Genomic DNA, 26191 nt, shown 5'->3' with positions numbered 1-26191 from the left:
TGCGCACAAATATATTGGGTGAAGGCAGGATTGAGGACTGCTGTGATGCCCCCTTTATCCCATGGTTAAATAGCCTTCCGACAATCACTGGTAATGCTCACACAAGAATAAAGGTAATTTGGGTAACGTCTGGGGAGCACCCAGCACCCGAGGATCTGCAGGTCAATAGAAGGATAAAGGATTTAAATGCTTTCAGAGAGGAGGAATGGAGAGAAAGATGGAGGAGAAAACATGATGGGAAATAAATTTATAAAATTCATATTTTCTTAAAAAACTGACTGACAAGAAAACAAACTGAAAGAGACGCCATCCGTGCCAGGGAGCATGAAAAATCATGCATCATTTTTGCTGTGATCTCATACACAAACAACGCAATAGGTTTGGACATGAAATCCATAGAAGACAGCAATGCCAAAGGCCTCTGACAAACGTAGTCCCGCTTCAATATGATCAGAATTAGTTTAGACAAAGAGAAATTATTGTTGTTTGCCCCCCATTGGTACGTCTAACACCTGCACAGATGCACCCTGCCCAGACTACACAAACCAACCACCTTAGATTTCCTTCCTTCTTCATAGTGCAAAGGCCTCACTCAATTCTGTAAAGTCCTGTAGCTCAGTGGTTAGAGCGCTCGCCTCGCAAGCGAGAGACCTGGGTTTGATTCCTGGCAGGGCGAAACTTTGGGCAAGTTTCCTTACTCCACACGCCTCTGTTTACCTCGCAGTAAGCAGGACCCGGTTGTTAGTCGATTGGTGAGTCTCTTTTCTGCGGGTAATAATTCCTTCAAAAAGTAATAATAAATAATAAATGGTCACTGAATCTACGAGTGTTTGAGGGACACTGCTGTGTGCAATTGGCTGCCGCGTTTCGCCCACAAAATATACAGTCAATTCACTTTACAGTGTATTTTGTGAAGCACTTTGAGACGTCTCGAAAATGTGATAAGACGCTATATCAAATGCAAGGATTATTATTCTTATATCTCACATCTGAAGGCAGGCCACTGAATTTCGACACTTTCAAAATGCACTTGGGTACCAGAGGAGAAAACGGTAACCAAGTACATACTGAAAGTTGTAGGGATGGAACAAAGCAGGGTGAGGGGTAACCTGATAAAGGTATTTAAAATTATGTTGGGTTTTATAGAGTCAATAGGGAGAAATTATTTCCACTAGTCAGTGGAAATAATTTTGAAATAATTTTGGAAATAATGACTCGAGGGCATCAATTTAAGATAGCTATCAAATAAGCAAATCCAGAGATTAGGAGAATTTTTTTCACGAAAGTGAAAGGCGCTATACGAATGTAATTTTGTTGTTGTTGGACAAATACCTTAAAAAGAGTTGGCTACAAGAATATGGAGAAAGGGCAGATAAATGGGACTGAAATGATTGCTCTTAAGAGAGCCAATTATCCTCTTCTGTACTGTAGGCTTCTTTGGTTCAACGGTTCTACGTATTATTCTCCCCTTGTCATTAAATTTACTGATGCTTCACTGTGTGCCCTTACCTGCAAAGAAATGATAAGTACAAGCTGGGAGGGGACAAGGCAGGGGGATTGAGGCAAGGAGTTAAAATAAGGCTATACTGGGGCCTAATATGCAGGTTCCGTTAATGTTTGCAAACACATGTGTAAAGAGGCAATTAAAGATGCCCTTAATTATATAATTCATCAATTAAATTAAATCATGTGATTCATTTTCATTGACAAGTCGTTTTTATATATAGCATCCTTCACTTCAGCTAATGTCTCCAAGCACTTTACAAAGAGGAAGTCATATGCTGAGCAAAGAGAAGCAAGGGGGAGCTGGCAGTAGGCATGGTTGAAGAGGTTGACTTTAAGGCAGGACTTATAGACAGCTGGAGAGGAGGGTGAGATAACAGAGTAGAGCGCGGGAGATCCAGAGTTTAGGGGCGTACAATCTAAAAGCCTGGCCACCGATGGTGCCACTGAGAATGTGGGGATGTGCAGCAAGAACCAAGTACTTAAATAAGAGCATTTGTAATTCCTTCTTTACACTTTGTTAACACAATCTGCAAACTGGAGGTCAGGGTTGCAGGAATGGACTTTAATGAACAAATCAATCAAAAGTAGGCCTGACTGTGGAATTGAGTCCACGTAAATTTTCCAGATTCAACAGTACATATTAGTACAGATTTCACAACTGGGTGGATCTGTGATCTGCAAATATTTTGGCAACATTGACTTTCTTACACAACAGGAAATAAAAATCATTAAGAAGTATTGGATACTGAAATATTCCTTTAATTTACGTTTACTTTTACATGGAGTTCAATGCATGTAAAAAGTTCTATTGAATGAATGAAAATGATTGAATTGCCAAGAACTGAATCCAAACCAGAACAGCTGCTAAAAAAAACTTGGTATTGTAAGTACTGCTGACTTTTATTTTAGAAGAGACAACACAGTATAAACAATTATAGCATTAAATGATTGATTCATCAAGTCGTTGCACCCTATTAACTTGCCAAATTATCTAATGAATAACAGGCCATATATTTTAAAGAGAATTAAAACTACCATCTCAACATTACTCATTTGGAATGAGGTGATAGATAAATGTCTGATTAATGTTTCAGATCCTGTGGACTGAATAGATTATCACTAACATTTGGATGTCTCAGTGTCTCTCCATATTTTCCAGATGCAGCAAAGATGCAAGACAAAGGAATGTTTCACTTTTGTGAAGCTACCAAGTGGTTTACTTTGACAAGCCTTTGCTTATAAAGAAACAAGACTACACATGTTCTTACTGTGCATTCTGATTGTGGAAATAGAAACCAAACATGATGAAAAAGGTTTCATAGCTGCAGAATCAATTAAGAAGACAAAAAGTTAGGAAGTTACAATTCAACATTGGCAAAATACTGTATTTGCAGATCTCAGACCAACCCAGTTGTAGGCAAATGATTCCAGGCTCCAACTGATTATAATGTGCTGTCTCAAACATAAAAGATTCACAATAAAAGGGATTACATTTCCTGGGTTAATTGGTTGTGGAATTTAGGACCTAATAATAGACTCTGCAGAATGTGCTTTGTGTTTATGTAGAGAATGGAAGGCTTCCAGTGTTCTTGTTTTTAAACAACTAAATTATACCATTTCAGTCCTGGGTGGAGCCAGACAAATTCCATCTGTACACCTCACCATTCAGTTCAATAGAAATAGGACACAAAATTCTATTGGTCCATAGTGGAATTAACGCTAAAGTTTTAAAAGTTCAGCTGCATGTCTTTTTTTTTAAAAAGCATATAAGAAATTCTGTAGGCCTTCTATTTTGGCTTAAAAAAATACACGATATTGCCATCCAAACCTTCATTAATCTCATTTATGCATTTATTCATGTCTCAGAGTGACTTTACTTTGCAAATTCCTTTCTTTTGTCATTGATCAGATTTAGAAGCTGTTTTTCCGCAATTCATGAAAAGACCTGCAGAAAACTGACTTGAGAAATTCAGACTAAATTTTAAAATGTTCCAGAATTCTGCACAATCTTATGTTTTAAGGTATTCATAGACAGACTAAGAATGTTGTTTTTGAAAGAACTCACAATGGGGGAGGGACATGTTCCTTTAAGTAGAAACTTTTGGGGGAACAAAGCCAGAAAAGTAAGTCTCTTTGGAGCCAAGGTTCCAGATGCACACAACAATTCAATCCTCATCTCTGATCTGCTCAGACAACATACAGTAATAGTTATCACAACAGCACACTCTTACATAGAATTACATAAAATCCACAGCACCAAAACAGACCATTCAGCCCAAGTAGTCAGTGATGGTGCTTACACTTCACATACACCGCCATCAGTATAATCTCTCCACCCTAGTACCTCTCTTTTCCATGGAAATTTCATCAAGTGGAGGTGGGATCTTTAATGCTATAAGGAAGCAGACATACCTTGGTTTAGTCTCATCCAAAGGATGGCACCACCCAGGGCTTTCCCCAGTACTGCACTGGAGTGTCAGTCTACACCGTGAGCTCAAATTCCTGATGTAGAGCTTGAACCCACATCTCTGATTCAGAAGCGAGATCATGTCTCACCCCCGGAAAGCAATCCGCCAATCGACTAACATCTGGGTTCCTACTTACTGCCAGGTAAACAAACCTAGCCTTTAAAATTCACCCTGCCTTTAAAATTGACAATCTGAAAACAGCTTCTCCACACAACAACAGAACCAGCACTTACTCACCTTCTTTCCGTCACTGTGTGAGGAGAAGCCCAGGATATGTTAACCCAAAAGCTGGAATGTGTAGAGTTACTTCAGACTTTCCTCTAACAAGTTTGCAATCTTTTGGCCGGATGTGAGAATTACACATATGAATGCCACCTGCAATTGGAATTTCCCCTGTAGGCTGGTGGAGACTCAAGGCTTGGGGCATCCAGAGTAAATGTTGCTGGAGTTTAACTAGATAAACCTGCATAGCTTACCATTGAGAGCATTGACTGGCAAGCTTCTCGCTGCTTGTCCAATTAGGACAGCCCTTGGGCTTTGGCTTGCAGAGTCACCTTCTGCTGAAGCGCATTACAGTATTTGCATTGCAAAACCAATAAGGATTAATGCAATGTCACTATTACATCAGTTCCTCTCAATTTGTTTTGTCTCAAAATGATAACTAACTTCAAATTCAGGTTAACAAATGAAAACCACTAGCATCTACCTGGAGTGACTCGATCAGTAATTTAGCCCCTGCTTCAAATGGTACCAACATTGATTCAGGAGAACAAATATGTTCTAAAGTACATGTCTTAAAATAGAGGAAAAAAACTCTAATACATAAGTTTGTCTTTTCTCCTTACTTGAAGACAAACTTTTACAGACGGCAAAAAAGGATTTTTGTTATATAACAAACAAAAAAAAAGCAAGAATTAACAGTCACATATGAATAAGTTTACATTATTCTCTCCCTCCTGTGTGACACCAGCTGTCCTCCTCTAAGAACCTGCCCCAGTGACAGGACCAAAATAAGGAACTTTCCAGGCTGCACTCTACCATTTCAGTCCTACCTTATAACAATAATAATCCTTGCATTTGGCATCGCACTTTATCACGCCGTCAAGACATTGCAAAGCGCTTCACATGATATAGAGTGAAATGGATTGCCTGTGTATTTGTGGGTGAAACACGATAGTCAGTTTTTTGCACAGCAATGGCCCACAAATAGCCATGGAGTGGGTGACCAATTTCACTTGGGGGATTGTTGGCCCGGACACTATGAGAAACTAGCTTCTCTTTTCAAATACTGCCATGGGATCTTTAACGTCCCCCTGAACAGGCAGATGGGACCTCGGTTTAACATCTTGTCACCTTGGGTCAATGCTGCAACCCGACCTTCTGGAAACATTATTGCACCAATCTGCTGTGTTTATCTGCTGTCACACTGAACTGAAGGAAATATACAGCCGTTACTCTAATCAAGATTCAAGTCACTAGGATCTAACTTGCGATATTTCTAAGTGGGATTCCTGTTCCACTAGTTGACAGGAACACGCCACCCCAGAAGTCAATCACATAGGAGTAGAGCTCCCACAAGTCAGTATGACTGCGTTTTGTTCCCAATTGCACAGTGTTGGTTCCTTAATAAGAAAACCTACTCAGTAACACCAACCAGAATTTAGACCCCAGTGTAAAATATTACATATATCCGTGGCTGCTGATTAAATTAGATTTCATCTCTGATCTGTGCTTAGGGAGCAGATGTCAAATGGAGCAGCCAAATGGGAGCTATGAGTCTCAGTAACCTGGTTAGAAAGAGGGAAACCAGCCAGGATTTTGAATTCTAATCATCTCCCAGAGACCCCCCTCGCTAGAGGGTGGATGGATGCCTGTGTGTGGATCACACATATGCCTCTGTTTACCTGGCAGTAAGTAGGAACCCAGTTGTTAGTCAATTGGCAGCTCACCTTTCCGGGGGTAATAATCCCTTCAATAAATAAATAATAACAAAATAATAATAATTTGGTCACTTAATCCACAACTGTTTGTGGGACACTGCTGTGTGCAATTGGCTGCTGCGTTTTTACCCACAAAATATTTTACAATCAATTCATTTTGCAGTTTATTCTGTGAACAGGACTCCATGTTTATTCACATGGAGTCCTGTGGCTCAGTGGTTAGAGCACTCGCTTTGCAAGCGAGAGACCTGAGTTCAATTCCAGGCAGGGCGAAACCTTGGGCAAGTTTCCTTACTCCACACGCCTAATAATAATCCCTCCAAAAACCAAAAACAATAATAAATTGGTCATTTTCAATCTACGACTGTTTGTGGGACATTGCTGTGCGCAATTGGCTGCCGCGTTTGCCCACAAATATACAGTCAATTCACTTTACAGTGTGTTCTGTGAAGCGCTTTGGGACGTCCTCCTGACGTGAAAAACGCTATATCAAATGCAAGGATTATTATTATTATTATTATTGAAGCACTTTGAGACGTCTGGAAGACGTGATAAGGCTCTATATCAAATGCAAGGATTATTATTATTTTCGAGCGATGACAGGATCTGGCTCAAATTGTCAAGCAGTCTACCGGCATTCATTGTGAAGGCTCAGACGTAAATAATGGTCACTTGGGTGAGTGAGGTGCTGCAGGAGAGCTATGTTCCAGCAGAAGAAGAAATAAATAAAATTCCTTCAGGGCAGAAAGGCGTGGTGCGAACCCAAACTAAAAGTCAGTATGTCATTGCCGTGATATTCATGGTTGATGCATTTGCAAACTCTTAAGCAAGGTGACATGTTTCCTTATGTGTCAGATACCTGGCTGACCAAAAATAATTATTGCATTCAGCTTCTCTTCGCGATATGTGACTTGAACAATTCCTTTTCTGATCATCATCATCAGGGTGTATCTATTAGTTATGACAATAGGCTTTATCTCTTAATCTAAAGTGCAACGCCATTGAGAAATTTATCATTACAGTGCTAAACCTGACAATACTTCCTTTCTGCTACAATAGGCACCAACCAACCTACTGACTACAACAAACAGTCAATCAATCAGGAAGCTGACAGGAGGTAACATTCATTGTATTTAGAAAAAAACGTTCCCATCGGCATAAAGCCACCAACAGGAGCGCAGATGAAATCCTAGTGACAGACAACACAAACAGCACATCCCAACAATGTGCTCACAGCCAATGAATTACACAAGCAAACCCTACATTAAACAGTTAACAGAGAATCCTCACCGAGCTGTTCAAAATCACAACCTCTGAGCAAATATTTTTAGGGGTGTGAATTATTGCAAGTTCGTTGAAAGCAGGCTTAGGTGAGGTAATCATGGAGTTACGTCTAGGTTCTATCTTTGATCATTAGCTTGTGCATTCGAAGTAACATTGCTGCTTACCTTACATGCAGAATCTTAGTTGCTTGGATGAATTATATAAAAGTACATATGAACAGGCAACACAGACTTGTCGTCAGGCAGCTGACAATGTTTATGGAAAGACTGTGATCTCTCACTGCTTAGGAAACAATTTACTTACTTCCATACCATCTAGCAGTTATCTAATCAGAAAAGCACATGAAGAGAAAGGGCAGGAAATGTCAGATGGTCTTCCTGTCAAATGATCTTGTATTTTACCAAACAGTTCACCAATGGAAACAAGTCCCACAACTCCAAAAAAGACTTCAAAGGAATTTTTTTTAAAAATGTTATTTTGACTTTTTTTAGGCTTCAATAATTAACTGTTTTTCACATGTCAAGGGCTGTCAAGATTGGTTTACCACGTTGCAAGAAATGTGCTGGTAAAGAGAATGTAAAGAGAACAAGAATGGACATCGGAGATTCCTCCAAAACAAGACATCAGACATCAGTGCTACAAGTCTGAAAAGGATTTCACAGTTTCAGACAACCATAAGATGTTAAAATCAAATTTAAACAGAATCAACACAAGCTTTCTTTTCAAAGAATAAATTGTAAAATCAAGCACAGAGGGAATTTCTACTTGGGTCTAGATTTACTCTACTTAGTTTTTCAGAGAGTGCAGAATTTGGCAATTGGTTAAATTCAGTTGTAACTTTGAAGTTACTTTTATTATCTATGTTGCCTATTCATAACCTGCACACTTTTATATAACTAAGGCTGAACGTGAGAACCTTGGTTCGATTCCCAGGGAGGGCAAAACCTTAGGCATGTTTTCTTACTCCACACACGCCTCTGCTTACCTAGCAGTAAGTAGGAACCTGGCTGTTAGTCGATTGGCGGATCACTTTTCTGGGGGTAGTAATCCCTTCCAAAATTTATTTTTGAATAATAATAATTTGGTCACTCAATCCACGAGTGTTTGTGGGACACTGCTGTACACAACTGGCAGCTACATTTTGCCCACAAAATATACAGTCAATTTACTTTACAGTATATTCTGTGAAGCGCTTTGGGACGTCTTGAAGACTTGATAAGGCGCAATATCAAATGCAAAGTCTATTATTATTAAATAAGACTCTCAAGATAAGGTCAGGAGTATTGCTTTGCCTACAAAATGCACAGTCACCACATTTTACAGTAAATCCTGCTGAAGGGTAAAGCGCTTTTGAGACGTTCTTCCAATGTTGAAGGTTCTATATCAAATGCAAGGATCATTATTATAGTTTGTTTATCTGCAGCTCTTAAAAATGTACAGAAAATTTGGTTAAAAATTTATGACAGTATTTTAAAAGTTTGCCAAATTCTAGGCGCTCCAAAATGCTGACAAAATAAGAGCACTGTAAATCTTGAACCAGGTGGAGTTTCTCCCCCTTAAAGTGCAGTTATATTGGGAATGGTTCAAATTGTTTCATTAGGAGTACGCAAATGGAAATTCTGCCGGTTTGAAATGTAAGTGCAGTGAATGGTAAGATGCAGCTGTTGAGCTTTTCCATCACTGAGCAGAGCGATCAAACTCCCTCTACAAATTACAAAGATACCCATGATTTACTCACGTGATCACAAAGGATGGCATCTGCCCAGAGATCTCCTTACCTCTGCTGGACTTCAAAACAACCAGAGAGACAGCTGCCTTTGTGAACTTTTGAACACTGGAAAGAAATGCTACTTGTGACTCATTGCCATCAACGTCTGCAGTTCATCAGCTTCTCACTCAAAGCAAAACTGATTGAAGTTAAAATGGTTTTTGGGGGATGGAAAAAGTAGAATCAACCAGTTTGCAGACAACTGATCGTATTTCTGCTTCAATGTTTGTACTCCACAGGTGTCTGGTCTGTAAACTGACTTTCTGATCTTAGGGCCCCTGCTATCTGCCATTGGATCCATAATTACTTACACTCCTCCCATTAGACCCTGAACTAAGATACCATCAGAGCTACCCATTGGGCCTTCATCACCTGAGAGCAGCAGTTTGCTTGCTCTGTACTGTTGATTGATGCATCGGAGGCCAAGCACAAAAGGGTGGTTTTACGTTTCTGGCTGCTCTGCTAAACCTCATGGAAAGCTGCTTTCAGTGATACTGGCAACACTTTGACTGCTTAACAGTTTTCGAAGCCATAAATTATAAATATTGTTGATAAGCATCATAGAAAGGGCAGATGTTTCCAGGTACAGTGAACCTCACTTGGGCTAGAAGGCAGGTTCAGGCACATGCAACCAAAACAGACTTCTTTACGAAACAAATCAGAAACACTTCAAGCAAGCAACTGGACTGTGCTTCACAAACACCGACAACTGTAACTTTTACCTGCAACTCCCTCTGCAGAGCTGAAATTGACGTAGATATCTGATGGGTTTCCAAACTTTACAGAGCGCTTTCAATCATGCTTCAGTACAATTCAGACTTTGAGGGATGTTCACACTCTGCATGTATGAGATGAATTGGTTACATCGAAACTCTGAAAGCCAACGATTTACATAAAATTCCTTCCCAGCCTATAGGATCTTCTGGCAGCCACATGTGCAGTGAGCTGCACCGACATGCCCTTTCAACTGTCCAACGTCAGCGGACACCATGGTTACGAGCACTCCTCCACCTGTCTACATGCCAAATCCCTTCCTCACCTGTCAGACTTGCCTCTCCACCTGAGAACATCTAATTGCACTTTCTTTTTTAAAAAAAGTTACTTGGATTCAAATTTAATATCCAGTTTTGCAGCTTCTTTCAGGTTTAAACACAGAATCAGGGCCAGCATTTGTATTGCATTATCGGTTTAATCTGGACACAACACAATGCGATGGATCTTGCCTGGGTTACTGCACGTAAATATAGGGGACTGGTAACTTGGAGAAATGTCTTCTGCTTGAACAAGTGATTAATGTGCTGTTTTTTCCCCCAAACAAAAAGAAAAATGTTTATTTTATTCTTTTACAAGGAGCGAATGGCCTTTTGCTGAATCCAAAGCTATTAACTTGTTCAAACAAAATCCATTAAACTTTTCAAAATGAGTTATGCCAACCGCTCCTCCACTGCCAGCCAAGTGAAAGAAATCAAGTTTCAATGGACCATATTTCCCGTTTTTAGGCAGCAGAGGCATTCTCATTCTAGCAAAAAGGGAGAAAGTATTGTTTACTGAGAAAGTTCACGCTAAAAGAGATTTTAAGTACAAAAAGTAATTTTTTTTACAGTACTTCACTTTGTGGCTGTTTGCGGTAACCTTGCTGTGGATAGATTGGCTGCCATGATTAATAATAAATAATCCTTGCCCTTGATATAGTGCCTTATTACATCATTGAAATATCTGAAAATGTCTTCACAGGATTTTATTGTGAAGTTCAGTGACTGTAATATAAGGCAAACACAGCCAACTTGCATACAGTATTGTCCCACAAAAATCCCAAGACTGAGAGAATTAATTTCACTTTTTGAATAGTGCCACAGGATCTTTAACCTGAGCAGATAGTTGGGACTTTGATTTAACATCTCATCTGGGGGATGGCACTTGGCAAAGAAGTCAGAACTGCCACAAGACATTGGGATATGTGTGTTAGGGGTAAACCATGTGTAAAAGCAGGTGCATTATGCACTCTGGGTATACCATGAGAAAATTCAGGTGTATTGTTCGTTGCGGGTAAACCATAATGAATGGTGTAAATGGTGTAAATTCAGGAGTAATAAGCAAATTTCAGGTGCCCTTAAGTAACATAATTCATGTTACTTACTTAAATAATTTAATTCATGGTTGTTAATTACATATTTAAGGACACCTGTAAATCACTCTCTACACATGGCGTAATATAACATCGCTTTTATAATAAGGTTTAGACCTTCCACCTGCAGCTCCAAACCTAAGATCATTAAGTTCTAAGCATTGACAAGGGAAAGATCAGAGAAAGGAGAGCACTTACTTGACTTATTATTTCTATTTTCATAGGATGTAAGAATGTGAAGAACAGGATATCTATGTCGACCCCAATGTCAAATAAACAGCCATTATGTGATTTGATCAATTTTACCTGGACAATTGTTGATCAGGACACTGGGAGAAACTCCCTTCACTTTTACGCTTGATGTAACCTTTTTTGTTAATGAGGCTTTACACCTGTGACTCACCTTCCCCTGCATTATTTTTGCTCCTATGTGAAGACAAACATACTCACATCAACTTACTCAGAGAAAAGTGTCAAGAAACAGTCAGTAATCAAAAATATGCTGGTTGTGACACGCTGACACCACAGATAAATGATAGTCATTCAGATACATTCTACAAGTCTGAACAGAAGTCATTCCAGTCTTGTGTTAGGAACCAAAGGCCTTGCTGCATGTCATTCCATCACAGCTGGATTACGCACAGAAATCGTAAAATGATTTTAATGCTTGGGTTTATCACGTTAATGGTAACAGTGCACAAACAATATGAGAGACCTATGCTGTGTAAACACAACAGTCTTCAGAATAATAATAGTCCAAAGCAAAATCAAAGCCAATATTTTGGAATCATACCAGATCAGAGAGAGGTTTGGATGAAGAAAGACCTTCAACCCATTTGATCTTGTTTTTCCAGAAAACCATCCTACAATCCTCCTATCACTTCATCGAGCTGTTCTTGTAAAATATGTCCTGGCCTTAACCACTTCTTCCCTTGTAACCTGTCACTGAAATTGCTATTTGCAACCCTAAACCTGCATCTTCTTGCAGAAGATCTTGGTGCATCTAAAAGCACTTTTTATGCATTACTCTTGATGATCCAGAAAGGCAGCCATCTTCTTGTGTAGGAACTGGCTTGTCAGCATCCAAAGCAATTGTTTTTGTATTGCTGTTTTTGTACAGCTGCACCCAAGACAGTAAACCCATGCTCTAAATCAGCGGTGGCCAACATTGTTGGTCGGCCAAAAAAATAAATTTTCTTGATTGAATTTTTTTTGATCTTTGGCTTAAATCAGGAAATATTCAATCTAGATAAACCTGGAAACACACTAGCGATCGAACACGGATTTACCAAGATGCATGCGAATGTTCAGGAGGCTGCTTCTTGATGGCTCCATGGGCTGTCCACCACTGCTCTAAATGAACCCGCTCTCAACTGGGTCAATCCTAACAGAGCTGCCCTATATTTTCCTCTTCTGTCTTGTTGAGTTAGTGAGTTGAACCTTTTTTGTACAGATTAGACATTCAAAAAAGATGTTTTTTTTCAAACAAGCGGACATTTTTGTACAAGGTAAATTAGAACGCCAGATGTTACAAAACCAGTCAATGAATAGACAAGCTTGGTAGACATCAATATCTGTGTTGTGTTTATTTATTCCCTGCTCTTTAACTGTTGCTTAGCTACATTCTTCCTCGTTAAACACACACTCTGCATTTGTTACTAACTACAAGTAGTTGGTTGGTGAGGGGCTGGGGATAGAGGCTATTTGTTGAAAGTCAGATTCTCAGTGTAAACCTGCCAGAAACATTTCAGTTTGAGCTGAGACTCTCTCTTTATCTGCACATTCACTAATACTCAGAGTTACAGTGCCCATCTTGCTAATGATGTTGTCCGATCATGCACACAGAACACTGCCTGCTGTAGTCATGGAGCTTGTGACAAGCGAATTTCCATTTTCATCTTTCTTTCAAAACACAAGTTGGGCGACACGTCATGTGAAAAACAAATCTCTGCCCAAAATATTTGAACAAATTAAGCTTCTTACACCTCCCACTCTAAGGAGCACAAGGATATCCAAGTGTGACTTGACCCAGCATAATGTCTTTCAACACCTTCCAGGCAAATGAGATGTGGGAGCACGGACTGCCTAGGAAAGAAAAGTCTGGTTTTGCAGGGAATCAAAGCCTTTCTTGTTTCACAGTCAGCATATAAGAGATATTCAGCAAAGTCCAGTTTTAAGGGAACAGTGCAGGACGTATCATAGAATCATAAAATTATACAGCACAAAGGAGACCTTACGGCTCATCCTGTCTGTGCCGGCTCTTTGTAAAGAGCTACTCAAATCAATCCCACTCCCTTGCTCTCTTTCCATAGCCCTGCAAACTTATCCTCCCCAAATAATTATCTGCTTCTCTCTTAAATGTTGTTATCGAATTGGCTTCCACCACCCATTCATGCAATACAGTCCAGATCTGAACAGCTCACTACGTGAAAAAAATTCTCTGCACCTCCCCTCTGTTTCTTTTAACAACTATTTTAAATTAGTGTCCTTGGATTACTGACCCACCCACCAGTGGAAATAGTTTCTTCTTGTTCACCCTATCGAATCCCCTCATAATTTTGAAAACTTCTATTAGTCTTCTCTGCTCCAAGGAGAATAATCCTAGCTTTTCTAGCCTTCACTCATAACCGAAGTTCCTCATTCCTGGTACCATCCTGGTAAATCTCCTTGCACTCTCTCCAATACCTTGACATCCTTCCTAAAGTGTGGTACCCAGAACTGAACCCAGTACTCTAACTCAGGCCAAACCTGTGTTTTATAAAGGTTCATCATAATTTCCTAACTTTTGTAATCTATGCCCCTATTTACAAAGTCTAGTATCCGACATGCTTTTTTAACAATTTTATCTACCTGTCCTGCTACTTTCAAGGATTTGCTTATATGAACCCCCAGGTCTCTCTGTTCCTTCACCCTCTTTAAGATTGTACCATCAGCTTATATTGCCTCTCCTCATTTTTCCACCCAAAATGCATTGCTTTGCATTTCTCCACATTAAAATTCATCTGCCACGTGTCTGCCCGTTTTGCCAGTCTGTCTAGGTCCTCTTGCAGTCTGCTACTATTCTCTTCACTATTTATTACTCTTCTTAGCTTAGTATCATTTGTAAACTTGGAAAGTTTTAAGATTTTATATTTCAAAGACCTGAACTTAATAATAATAATAAATAATAATCCTTATATTTGATTCAACATCTTTCACATCAGGATGATGTCTCAAAGCCATTCACGGATTTACTGTAAAGGCACTACACAGTAAAATCCTTTGAAGCACTTTCATACTTGTTGATAACATAATATGGCACTATATCAAATGCAAGGATTATTGTACATTTGTAGGTAAAATGAATGACTAATTTTATTTGGGGGATTGTTGGCCAGGACACCAGGAGAAACTCCATTCTCTTTTTGAATAGTGCCATAATATCTTTAAGGTCCACCTGAAGGGCAGACAAAGACGATCTTTGATGTCTCATCTGAAGGACAGCACCTCTGACAATGCAATACTCCCCCAGCATTGTACTAAAGCATCATCCTAGCTCTGAGCTCAAAGTCCCGATTTGAAGCTTGAACCCACAACCTTTTGACTCAGAGGCAAGAGTGCTTTCAACCAGGCTGACCATTAGACCATTAATACAAGGTTTTTCTTGTCTCAATCCCACAGCAATCTTGTTCAGCCTTTTCTAGGATCCGGCTTTCTATAAGAAGATGAGCTTTTGCATTCTTCAGCTGATTAGGTTCAAGATCTTCGTCCTGACCTTTAAATTCCAACTCTGTCTTGCCCCATCCTACCTCTTTGATCTTCTCAAACCGTACAAACTCGTTCACTCACTCCGCCTGCTTCACATCCCTTGCCCTGCCCGCCTCACCATCGGTAGTTGGGCTTTCAGCCTATCTGCCCCTCACTCTCCATCCCAGAGTCCCTCCGGCTTGCTCCTTCCCTTGCCTCCTTCAAGAGATTTCTCTTTGGCTGCACATTCAGTCATCTTTCCCACCCATCACCTTCCACCTCATCAGCTCTTGTCCCCAGCTTGTAGCAAACCCTGGACTGTCCAGTGCCTTGGGACATCCTCCCCACACAAAAGGTGCTGTGTAAATTTATTTTGGATAGAGAAATTAGCATTGTGAATTCTCCCATCCCTTTGGGTCCTTCCCAACTCTTTGAGCTTTGGAGCTTTGCAGTTCCTTTGCAGCAATGCCAAGCAAAATATAACAGGTGTTCTTGTGGCCTTTCGAGACACTGTGATCCACTCAGAGAAGCATTCCCCCTCCACACCATCAAAATGTGCCACTGGGGTACTGGCCAGCATTTTGTACCAGCTCATTTGCAAAGGTTACAACAATAATAATCCTTGCATTTGATAAGCACCTTATCAAGTCTTCAAGACGTCTCAAAGCGATTTACAGAATATATCGACTGTGGGCGAAACATGGCAGAGCCGTGTCCCACAAACAGTTGTGGATTGAGGGTGGTGGTTACTTTTGCACCCTTACCCATTCAAGTTCACTTTGCTGGTCTGCTTGCACTCTGCGCACACAGCAGCCACAGCCAAGTTGTGAAAGAATTTGTCCCGCAGAGCAAACGTGGCATTGAAACATAACTGACAGGCCAGGGCAGTGAGTCGCTGTGATTGATGCAGCTCTGCAACACGCTGAGAATATAAACATGACAAAACATGCCACTGAGGGAGCTCACTCTTACACAAGCTGTAGAAGATCAGGGAAACATTCATAGAAATTGTCACCTGCACAGAAATTCATAGCACAGAGGAAGGTAATTTAGCCACCACTTCCAAAATATTGCCCGTCCCTGCCACTACCTCTACCTCAGGCCACGGAGACTCTCATCCATTCATTTATTACGCCCTGACTTAATTATGCCAATGGGCTGCTTGCCAAACTATCCAGCTCTTCCTTACACAAGATGAAGACTATCCAAAACTCTACAGCCCGTATTGTTTCCCACGCTGGCTTCCGCGAGCACATTATAATTAGTTTCAAAACGCTTCACAGGATTTTACTGTAAAGTTAGTGACTGTATATTTCGTAGGTAAAATATTACCTTACTTGAAATTATTCAAACAGAAATATTGAAACACTCAAAATTAGTGTCTATCATGTGTAGACCGGTAGCTCACTGGTTAGAGCAGGGGTGGGCAAAAGACGGCCCGCGGGCTATATCTGGCCCGCCAAATGATTCTATCCGACCCATCACTGTGTCTAGCAATAGAAAAAATTATAGTTTGTTCAGTCCCAGAAAGTCGTACAAATTTCGCATTTGAATCTGATTGGGAATGTCAGCCAATCACACTGCTTAGTTGTGCGCACGCTCCCTTAAGTGTTGAATCAGGCTGACGTCAGAAATGTATGGATCGGCAAATTTTCAAATACGCCCATGGCAACCGCGGCAATACTTTTCACTGAAGAGGACATTAGTTCGAATTGAGTTTATCAAAGAAGCGGAAAGTGGATGCTGAAGGCCGAATATTCAACAAAGAATGGACTTCTAAATTTTTTTTTACCGGTGTGGGTGGAAAATAAAACAAATAAAATAAATAAAATAAAATTAAAATAAATTAAAAAATAAAATAAAGAAAGAAAATAAAATGAATGTGCAGTTGCAAAGTAAGCAATTTTGTCTGTTTTTCACTTGCACTCAAGAGTTGTGATGTCAAAGACACAGCCCAGTTGATCATTGTATTCGAGGTATCACCAAATATTTTGAGCTCATAGAAGAATTGGCATCAATGCAGTCAATGAAAGATACCACAATTGGAGAGGACTTTTTGGAGGCAGTAAATAAGTCTATCTTAAAATTAGGAGTGGTATGGAAAAAATTAGTGAATGTGACCACCGATGGAAGCCAAAATCTGACAGGCAAAAATGTTGGGTTACTGAAAAAAATTTAAGATCAAGTCAAAGAAACAAATCCAGAACAGAATATTGTTTTTTCTACACTGTATTATCCACCAAGAGGTCTTCTGTAAGAGTATTCTAAAACTAAGCAATGTCGTGGACGAAAGTAGTCACCTACGTTCAAGCAAGAGGATTAAACCATAGACAATTTGTAACTCTGCTTGAGGAATTGGAATCCGAGCGCACGGATGTTCTGTATCACACAAATGTAAGATGGCTTAGTTTAAGAAAGGTCTTGAAAAGAGTGCATGAACTGAGAACAGAGATTGATTTATTTTTGGACATGAGATAAAAGATTCGGATTTCCCACAGCTGAATATTTGTATTGGCTCCCTGATTTTGTATTTGCCATTGATATCATGGGCCGCATGAATGAACTGAATTCAAAACTGCAACGGAAGAGGGCCTTTGTGCACAATTTGTATTGCAGTGTCAAGTCATTTATGATGAAATTAGTTCTTTTATCGCGTCAGATAGGAAACAGGCTGTACGCCCACTTTCCAACTTTGCAGCAGATTACTGTTTGCGATCAAAGCCGTAAAATGTATACTTCGTCACTACTTGACTTGCATGCTGGATTTTCTCGCCAATTCCAGGATTTCAATTTGATCGAAAATGACTTGTCTTTGGTCTCTTCACCTTTTTCATTTGATGTTGACAAAGCCCCATTTGACCTCCAACTCGAGCTTATTGACCTGCAATGTGATCCATTGCTTGCGGAGCAATTCAAATCAGTGCCTCTTCACAGTTTTTACACCTCTCTTAATGAATATACCTTTCCAAAAATAAAGGCTCATGCCTGGAGGATGCTTGTGCTGTTTGGATCAACATACATATGCAAGGAGACATGTTCTGTGATGAAATTCAATAAATCAAAACATAGACCTGTGATGACTGATGACCACCTTGCAGCAGTACTCCGCATTGCAACAACGGAGTCAATGCCTGACTTCAATTGTTTGGTGAGCGCTTTCATTCTTCCCATTGAGTGAGCTTCTCACATTCTCATCAGTATGTGAATAAATATCAAATAAATGTCTGCTCAATGAGTTGTTTTTATTTAACCTAATTTTAATGAATGTCAATTATATAAACTTTATTTTATACATGTACAAGTGTAAGACTTGATTTTGATCTATTATTAAGCATTTGCATCTATATTAAGTGTGTGGCCCGTGAAGCTTACCAAAACTTGTGAAGTGGCCCGCCAGCCCAAATAATTGCCCACCCCTGGGTTAGAGCAAGCAAGAGGACCTGGGTTTGCAAAACATTAGGCAAGTTTTCTTACTCTACATCCCTCTGTTTACCAGCAGTAAGTCAAGAACTGGGTTATTAGTCGACTGGTGGGTCGCTTCTCCAGGGGTAATAATAATAAAATTATTTGGTCATTCAATCCACAACTGTTTGTGGCGCAATTGGCTGCCACAGTTCGCCCACAAAATATACAGTCAAGTCACCTTACAGTATATTCTGTGAAGCACTTTGAGACATCTCGAAGATGTGTTAAGGCGCTTTATCAAATGCAAGGATTATTATTATTATGATCCTCACCCAGGTCCATTGTCTCCCCATCTCCCGATATATAGACCAGCTCTCAGAGCAAACTATTCATTCAATTGCAGTGCCCCAATTTATTCCCATACTCATTCAAGCCTCTATCCTTCATATACCTATCTACCTCCTTCTTGAAATCAACAATGGACTGTGCCTCTAACACCTTATTTGGCATGGCATCTCAAATCCAAACAACTCAAGAGTGAAAAAAATTCACTCCAGCTAGAAATCAGTTCATTCAAAAACTAAGTCGGTATCTCAAGGTAAGATTAATCAGTGGTGAGGCAGTGTCAACACTCAGCAGATACTGTATGAAGCAGAAATATATTTTCTCAACCTGATGCTGGTTATTTTGGCATACAGTGTAAAAGATCCGATAAAAAAATCTTTAGCTGTCTCATTGCTTTGGGCTGATGTAGAAGACTCTCACACACACACACACACATATATATATATATAGCCACACTTAGTACTCACTCCCCAGGTCATAACCATTGATCCTTATAGTCTATTTTTCTCTCTCACCTTCCTACCTATCTGCCTCCCAAATATTGGTCAGTCTCCCAGCTATCCCTCATATTTCCCTTTTGTTGCCCAAACATGCTCCATTTCTCTATCTGAAGATTTATTATTTGATCACTTTATTGGACCCTATCCATCCAACAGAGCCTTTTCTTAACTTCAACAACAACTGCACTTACATAGCGCCCCTCACCAGGGCAGCACCCCAGAGCTGCTATAACAACAACAAATTGCATTTATATAGCGCCTTCCACGATAAATCGATGTCCCAGTGAAGTGTCTGCACCTGAGCTGGGGGCTGGAGTCAAGAGGGGTGGAGGGCAAGGAGGTGGGAAGATGGAAGATGACCGAAGGCACGGTCAAAGAGGAAGATCTTGATAATAATAATCCTTATATTTGATATAGTGCCAAGATGTCTCAAAGTGCACTGCTAAGATGTCTCAAAGTGCTTCACAGAATATACTGTAAAGTGGATTGACTGTATATTTTCAGCCAATTGCACACAGGCAATTTCAGCCAATTGCCCATGCACAATTGACTGAAACTCGGCAGCCAATTGCGTACGGGCCTTGAAGGAGGCAAGGGAGGGCGAGTGGCAAAGGGGTTCCGGGATAGTTCTAGAGGGTGGGAGCAGAAAGACTAAAGCCCCGAGCTCCGATGGTGGGGCGGGCAGGGCGGGGAACATAAAGCAGACCAGTGCCTGCCAAGCGGAGGGGGCGGACAGGTTGGTAAAGTTTTACTAGATCTCAGGAGTAGGGAGGAGCAAGACCATGGAGGGCTTTAAAAGGTGAGGATGAGGATCTTGAACTCAATCCTCTGGGGGATAGGGAGCCGGTGAAACCGGGCGAGGATGGGGGTGATCAGCTGGAGTTTAGTGTGGGAGAGGACACCAGTTGCAGAGTTCTGAATAATCTGCAGATGAAGGAGTGAAGAGTTAGGAAGTCCAGAGAACAGGGAGTTCCCAACCAAACAGCTGGAAACTGCCAATCGTTTTAAATACAGCCCTTAAAGTAAACCACTGAGTGCTTACTTCATTACCCTTCAACCATGCTCGATACTGCATCACAGGAAAAGAGGAACAGGAGGAGGCCATTCAGCCCATCAAGCCTGTTCTACTAGATATCACAACATTGTGCGTTGTGAACCAACTAATTTTTGAATGAATCAAGTACTCTGCGTGAAGGGCACAATGTGAATGCAAATTGTTGTTGGATCAACTAATGGACTTTTCTCCTTTTTTCATTACAAAACCAAATATTACAAATAAAAATAAAAATTCCATCGACAATGTCAGGTAACTGGGAGAGATTATAGCATTAATATTGAACAGCAGCAAATGACTCCTACTTGCACACTGAGCTTGTAAGTTTACTTTAGCGCTTTCGACCTTAGTTACCCCTCCTGCCCAACAGACCTGGGCAGTAATTCTTTTATTTATCAATAAATTTATCAATCTTTGGGGGAGTCAACACCTCAATGCCAAACCTCAGTAAAATGATTGCCTGTTTTGTGTGAAAATAATCTCCTGTCACCTTGAAGAATTCCAATGGAGAAGGATTGTGTGCAAATGCGTTTGTTAACACCCAACTTATCTTTGCTCAGCCGACTCAGGCTTTCAGCAGGTCCCTCCAGGATCAGCCAAAAAAAACAAAAAAAAACTGGAAGCTCCAAATATGCAACAAACTCTAAAAGTAGAATTCTTTTCTCAAGTTATTTCAAAGTGACAACCCAATGGTTTCTGCTAAAATAGAGCAGAGGTTAGGGAATGTATTTTCAGCACTAGGGTGGAGCGGGATTTCAAAGTTGTTGCATGACATTATATGTGCAAGATAGCCATGTGATGTTCTTTATTCTATTTTGAACTGCCTCTGAAATTTTATTTGAATATTCACTAAGAAAACAAAGCAGTGCAAAGGCTAGAATCAAAGGTCAATACTTTATACACTTTTCAAGCTAGTATCCCTTCCATTTTGTTACAATAATAATAATCTTAACATTTGATATATCCTCCACATCAGGCGGACATCTCAGAGTGCTTCATAGGATTTACTGTAAAGTGCAATGACTGCATATTTTATAGGCACATGCAACCGCCAATTGGCAACCATGTCCCACAAACAGACAAGAAGTGAAAGAGCAATTTTATTTTGGGCAATTTCACCAGGATACATGGAGGAAGCTGACTTCTCTTTAAGAAGGCATTTAACATCCACCTGAACAGGCACACGAGAGAACATCCACCAACAAAAAAATGTACATTTATACTTAAACCCACTTTCAGATTGGGAGGGTACACCAAGGTGCTGGACAGTCCAGGGTTTTCACTTGAGCTGGGTGGGGGGTTGGGAAAGATGACTGAAGGTTCAGTCAAGCAGGAGGGTCTTGAAGTGGACCTTTAAGGAGGTAAGGGAAGCGGTGAGTGGTAAAGACTCCTGAATGAAGTTCCAGAAAGTGGGGTAGATAGACTGAAATCCCGATTGCTGATGGTGGGGCGACTAGGGTGGGGGCCGTGAAGTTGGTGCACACTGAACCAAGGGAGCGGGCAGGTTTGTTGGGTTTGTAAAGGTTGCAGAGATAGGATGGGGTAAAACCATGGGATTTTGACTTTATGTCTCGTCTGAAGGACTGCATCTAACTGGAATGACAGCCTAGACTAAACAACTTCAAAGTCGTGATATGGAGCTTGAACCCACAACCTTCAGCCTCAGAGGCAAGAATGCTACCAATTGAGCCAGGCTGGCACATATACAGAATGCAAAGACAGGTAGGTAGCTGCTAAACATGGGCATGGGACACAAAGATAAGAGATTTTTATACAGTTATTCATGGAGGGAGAGCACCTCAAAGATATTTGGTATGGATTTGGTGGGGTGGGGCAGGCAGGGAGTATGAAGCAAAGTAGTTGGCCGGGGCGAGTAGAGTTGCAGGAGATCACAAAAATACAGCGGGGCAAGGCTGTAGAGAAAAATTTGTCTGCAAGGTTCAGGATCTCACACCAAGCGTTTATCATTTATCTGCAATGAATGCACTGATGTGCCATGACCATTGTCAGAATTGTTTTGGAAGGTTACTCCCTGTTGACTCACGCCCTATTTATAATGAGAAATCTGGTTGATCCTGAAAACCCCCATGTATTGATTTACTTTTTCTCCTCGACTTTCTTTTAAAATCTTTTTTTATTTAAAGAGTTTCCCGATTTTAAGCAAGACAAAAAAGGCATTTTTATCTGAAAAAGGAAAATTTAGAAAAGAGGCAGATTTGGCCAAAGGGGGACTGCTTCAGACAGCCCCAACAGAAAGTGAAGATACAAGCTTACTTTTCAATTCTGCAACTCCCACTTGATCAGCGCCTCAAGGCAAAACAGGTTTCCAGTGTTTCTTGCATTCCCCAGTGCGTCTGTTTCTCTCCTGAGTTGCTGCTTGTAGTTTCTGTCTCCTGTATTGCCCGATGTTATTTTATTTTTAACACTCTTAAGATTCAAACTAATTATAGTATTGCTTGAAGGATCACTATACGTGAAAATCTGCACTGCTTCAGTTGTGAATGTCTACAGCGCAGCTCTAAAGACTGACACATGCAACAGGCTTTTCTTTTTACAGCACATGGTGTGTTGGTGATTGCTTAACTTACTGTATCAAATTGCAAAACGTTCTTTCAAGTCAAACAGCATGTACCGACTTGTGGTGTTTGTGTCTTTGCAACTGTACATTTGTGAAATGCTGCAAATTGTCATCAGAGCGCAGTATTAATTCACTGAATTAAACATTAAAGAATATAGCAAACGAGTACAAGAGGCCATTCAGCCGATTAAGCCCATTCCACTAGTTTATTATACTTGGCAGATCTTTTACCACCTGCCTGTCTTTTTATCCCTTAATATTTCTGTTACACAAGTGTATATCAATCTCTCCATTATCCCAAATAATTTCACCTCTACAGTATTCTGAGTCAAAACAATCCAAAACAATGTATCCCTTTACCAAAGAGAAGTCATCCACTACCTAACCTGTTAATTCTTTCATGATCCTAAATCTCTCAATCAAATCACTCCATAACCTCCCCTGCTCCAAGGAATATACCCCCAGTCTACCCAGCTTCTCCTCATAGCTAAGCCCCTTGAGTCTAGGCATATATCTAGTAAACTCTGCGGAGGAGCGAGCAGTTACTAACATGACTGTACTTCAATACTTGAAAATACTGAATCTTTAAACTATCCAATACTGTACATACAGGGTGACCAAAAAGTCATGATATCTACCCTATTATCTAAAAAAAATCATAATTTCTTTAAGACTTATTTGACATTGTAATGCCTTTTGGTCACCCTGTAGTTGCCCACATCAGCTATATGTAGAATTGGAGTGGAATGAATGGAGAGCCAACAGAATAACAGTTGTCCTGGCATGGTGTTCACAGAAGTGGGGAAATATCAGGATGATCGATAGGGATGGGGAATAATAAAGAAAATCTTAACCTTGAAATGAAAGAATAAAAACTATGGCATTTTGTATTATCAATATCTATTATAAGAGGAAACAGTGATTGTTGCATCTACTAACATCTATAAAGGTGGTTCAGACTGTGCCTAGCACCCCTGGCATACTTGTAGACTTAGCAGCTTTGAGCAGGTGCACAGTTGAGACCACTACAAGGTGCTATTGGTCAGCTGTGTTTTGGTGAAGACTCCAGGATGCCATTTACTCTGCCTTGAATATTAACCGGGTTTTCAACTGCTTCACTCCTAGATGCTCCAAACACTGAGCCGACATGAACAGAACCATTCTACGTTTTCTAAAATTGACTCAGATGAAACTGGCTCACTTACTGCTGAAATGAGTTTTTAATATAAACGTGAACAGACTACACAGATTTTTGACCCTAACTGCAATGGAAAATAACCTTTGAAGTTATTGGTAATAATAAAGTCAACCAGCCTATCAATTGGTGTATGTGGAATTCATTAACTCAATAAAAAGATAAAGGATGAAGGCTGCCCCTGCCTCATTCACTCTGGCTATTGTATATTGCAAAGTGTTGGATTTCCAAGTCTCAGCAACAATCTTAGACTTTGTTTGCTGCGAGGCCTGTAGTATTGTACTAGACACAACAGTCTCCAATGCATATATATAATGAGGTTTATTATTCTGTTCTCTTGTACCTGCTCTTTCAGGCGCTCCTGTTGCCCCATGATAGCGGTTGCATGGTGCGGATACTTCTGCTTCAGATGCTCTAGAAATGCCTCTCGTTTTCTTTCCATTTCTGACGGCTGCATCCCCAGCGCTTCTTTGGAACTGCGAGCGCCACCTACTGTGTGCCTTCGGGGGATGTTTCGAGCAACCTTTGTATTTGCAGTGCGATTATTCCCATTCGCAAGGTTTTCTTTTGCTTTGATGCGATCAGCATCCTCGGATGAAGTCACCCGCAAATTCGATTTCCCTTGATCTGGAAACATTAGGAGAAAACGCATTACAAAAAGGTTAAAATAATACCCAATTATGTTTCTTTCACCCCAAACACATTTTTAAATGCACTCAAGCCCCTCTATTTGATTTATCCAAACAGGACAAATTGAACTCTGTGCATTATACTCTAAGACTGCGGATCCATGACTGTCCAGCGCCTTGGGACATCTTCCTGAAGTGAAAGGAACTATATAAATGTAAGTTGTTGTTGTTGACCACCTGCCTCCTCCTAGATGTGCACGATCCACAACCAAGAAATGTTTTGGTCCATCTGAGCAAACCATTTGACTCTCACTCTGCATCTCCATTTGATGGGAGAGCTGAGAACTGAAATAACAGGCACTATTTGCATCTTTGCCCACCTGGTTCAATTGGTGACACTCTCACCTCAGAGTCAGAAGGTTGTGGGTTTCAGCCCCACTTCAAGACTTTGAACTCACATAGTCTAAGGTAAGCTGACACTCCAATACATATTCCAGAGGTACCATCCTTTGAATGAGACATTAAACCAAGGTCCTGCTGCTTGAACTGGTGGATGTTAAAGATCCATGGTGCTATTCAAAAAGAGAATGGAGCGTCCTCCTGGTATCCTAGCCAAAATTGCTCTAAATAAAATTAGTCTTTCACTTCAGGGTTGTTTGTGATTATTGCTGTGTGCAAATTAGCTGCCATGGTCACCCACCAAATACTCAGTCACTCTACTTTACTGTAAATCCTGTGGATTTTGATGACATGAAAGGTGCTATATCAGATGGAAGAATTATTATTATCACCCTAGCATGCCCTAGGCTAGCTCTATATTTTCATGAAACATAACAGATTTTTACTTCAAACAGCTTCAAATAACACCCCGTGAGTAAAGATAGCATAAGGCAATACAGCTTTACAGCTGTTTACATCCAGGACATGATAATGACTGCAGTGCCCCTGGGTTAGGAAAGTGGAGTCCTGTAGCTCAGTGGTTAGATCACTCGCTTTGCAAGCGAGAGACCTGAGTTCAATTCCAGGCAGGTCAGGGCGAAACCTTGGGCAAGTTTCCTTACTCCACACGCCTGATAATAATAATCCCTCCAAAACCAAAACCAATAATAAATTGGTCATTTTTAATCTACGACTGTTTGTGGGACATTGCTGTACGCAATTGGCTGCCACGTTCGTCCACAAATATACAGTCAATTCACTTTACAGTGTGTTCTGTGAAGCGCTTTGGGACGTCCTCCCGACGTGAAAAGCGTTATATCAAAATGCAAGGATTATTATTATTATAAAGGGAAATCAACCTGAGATCCCAATCTCAAATCACTGTCTAGAGACCCTTGTCAAAAGATGCAGATGAGGGCGAGGACCAGATCAGGCTTGGTAGTGATGCCCCTGTAGTCAGTCAAATAATCAATCAGAATTTGTGCTCAAGGCTCATACATTAGGGAGGTCATACTTTGTAAACCAAATCCAGGGACGTGTATATAAAAATGTTGAACTCACCATAATTCCTAATGCTGGCAGTACTGGAAAGTCTTGTGGATTAATGGCTGTATTCTCTGATGGGTGCATCTGTTTTAGAATGTTACTGTTCTTGCTCGGTTTCTTGCTGAACTCAAGTCAGTGGAAATTTGGCCCCAGGGACACAGTACCTCATCCGGGGACTGTCTC

The 26191-nt window shown here is 40.5% G+C and overlaps 1 protein-coding gene across 7 annotated transcripts in view; it reads right to left on the bottom strand.

The window, feature by feature from the left end:
• The window catches only part of si:ch211-207d6.2 (sickle tail protein), a 376663-nt gene that overhangs the window by 167835 nt on the left and 182637 nt on the right, over window positions 1–26191 (bottom strand). For all 7 annotated transcript variants that reach the window (XM_042332375.1, XM_042332378.1, XM_042332376.1 and 4 more), the window contains exon 2: window positions 24238–24521. In XM_042332375.1, coding sequence (XP_042188309.1) covers window positions 24238–24521 — 284 coding nt within the window. The remainder of the gene's footprint in view (window positions 1–24237; window positions 24522–26191) is intronic.

The sequence above is a fragment of the Callorhinchus milii genome, unplaced genomic scaffold (genome assembly GCF_018977255.1).
Source record: "Callorhinchus milii isolate IMCB2004 unplaced genomic scaffold, IMCB_Cmil_1.0 Scaffold2, whole genome shotgun sequence".
NCBI classification, from domain to species: Eukaryota; Metazoa; Chordata; class Chondrichthyes; order Chimaeriformes; family Callorhinchidae; genus Callorhinchus; species Callorhinchus milii.
Note: the sequence above shows the minus strand (reverse complement) of the source record. Positions and strands in the feature narration are given on the sequence as shown.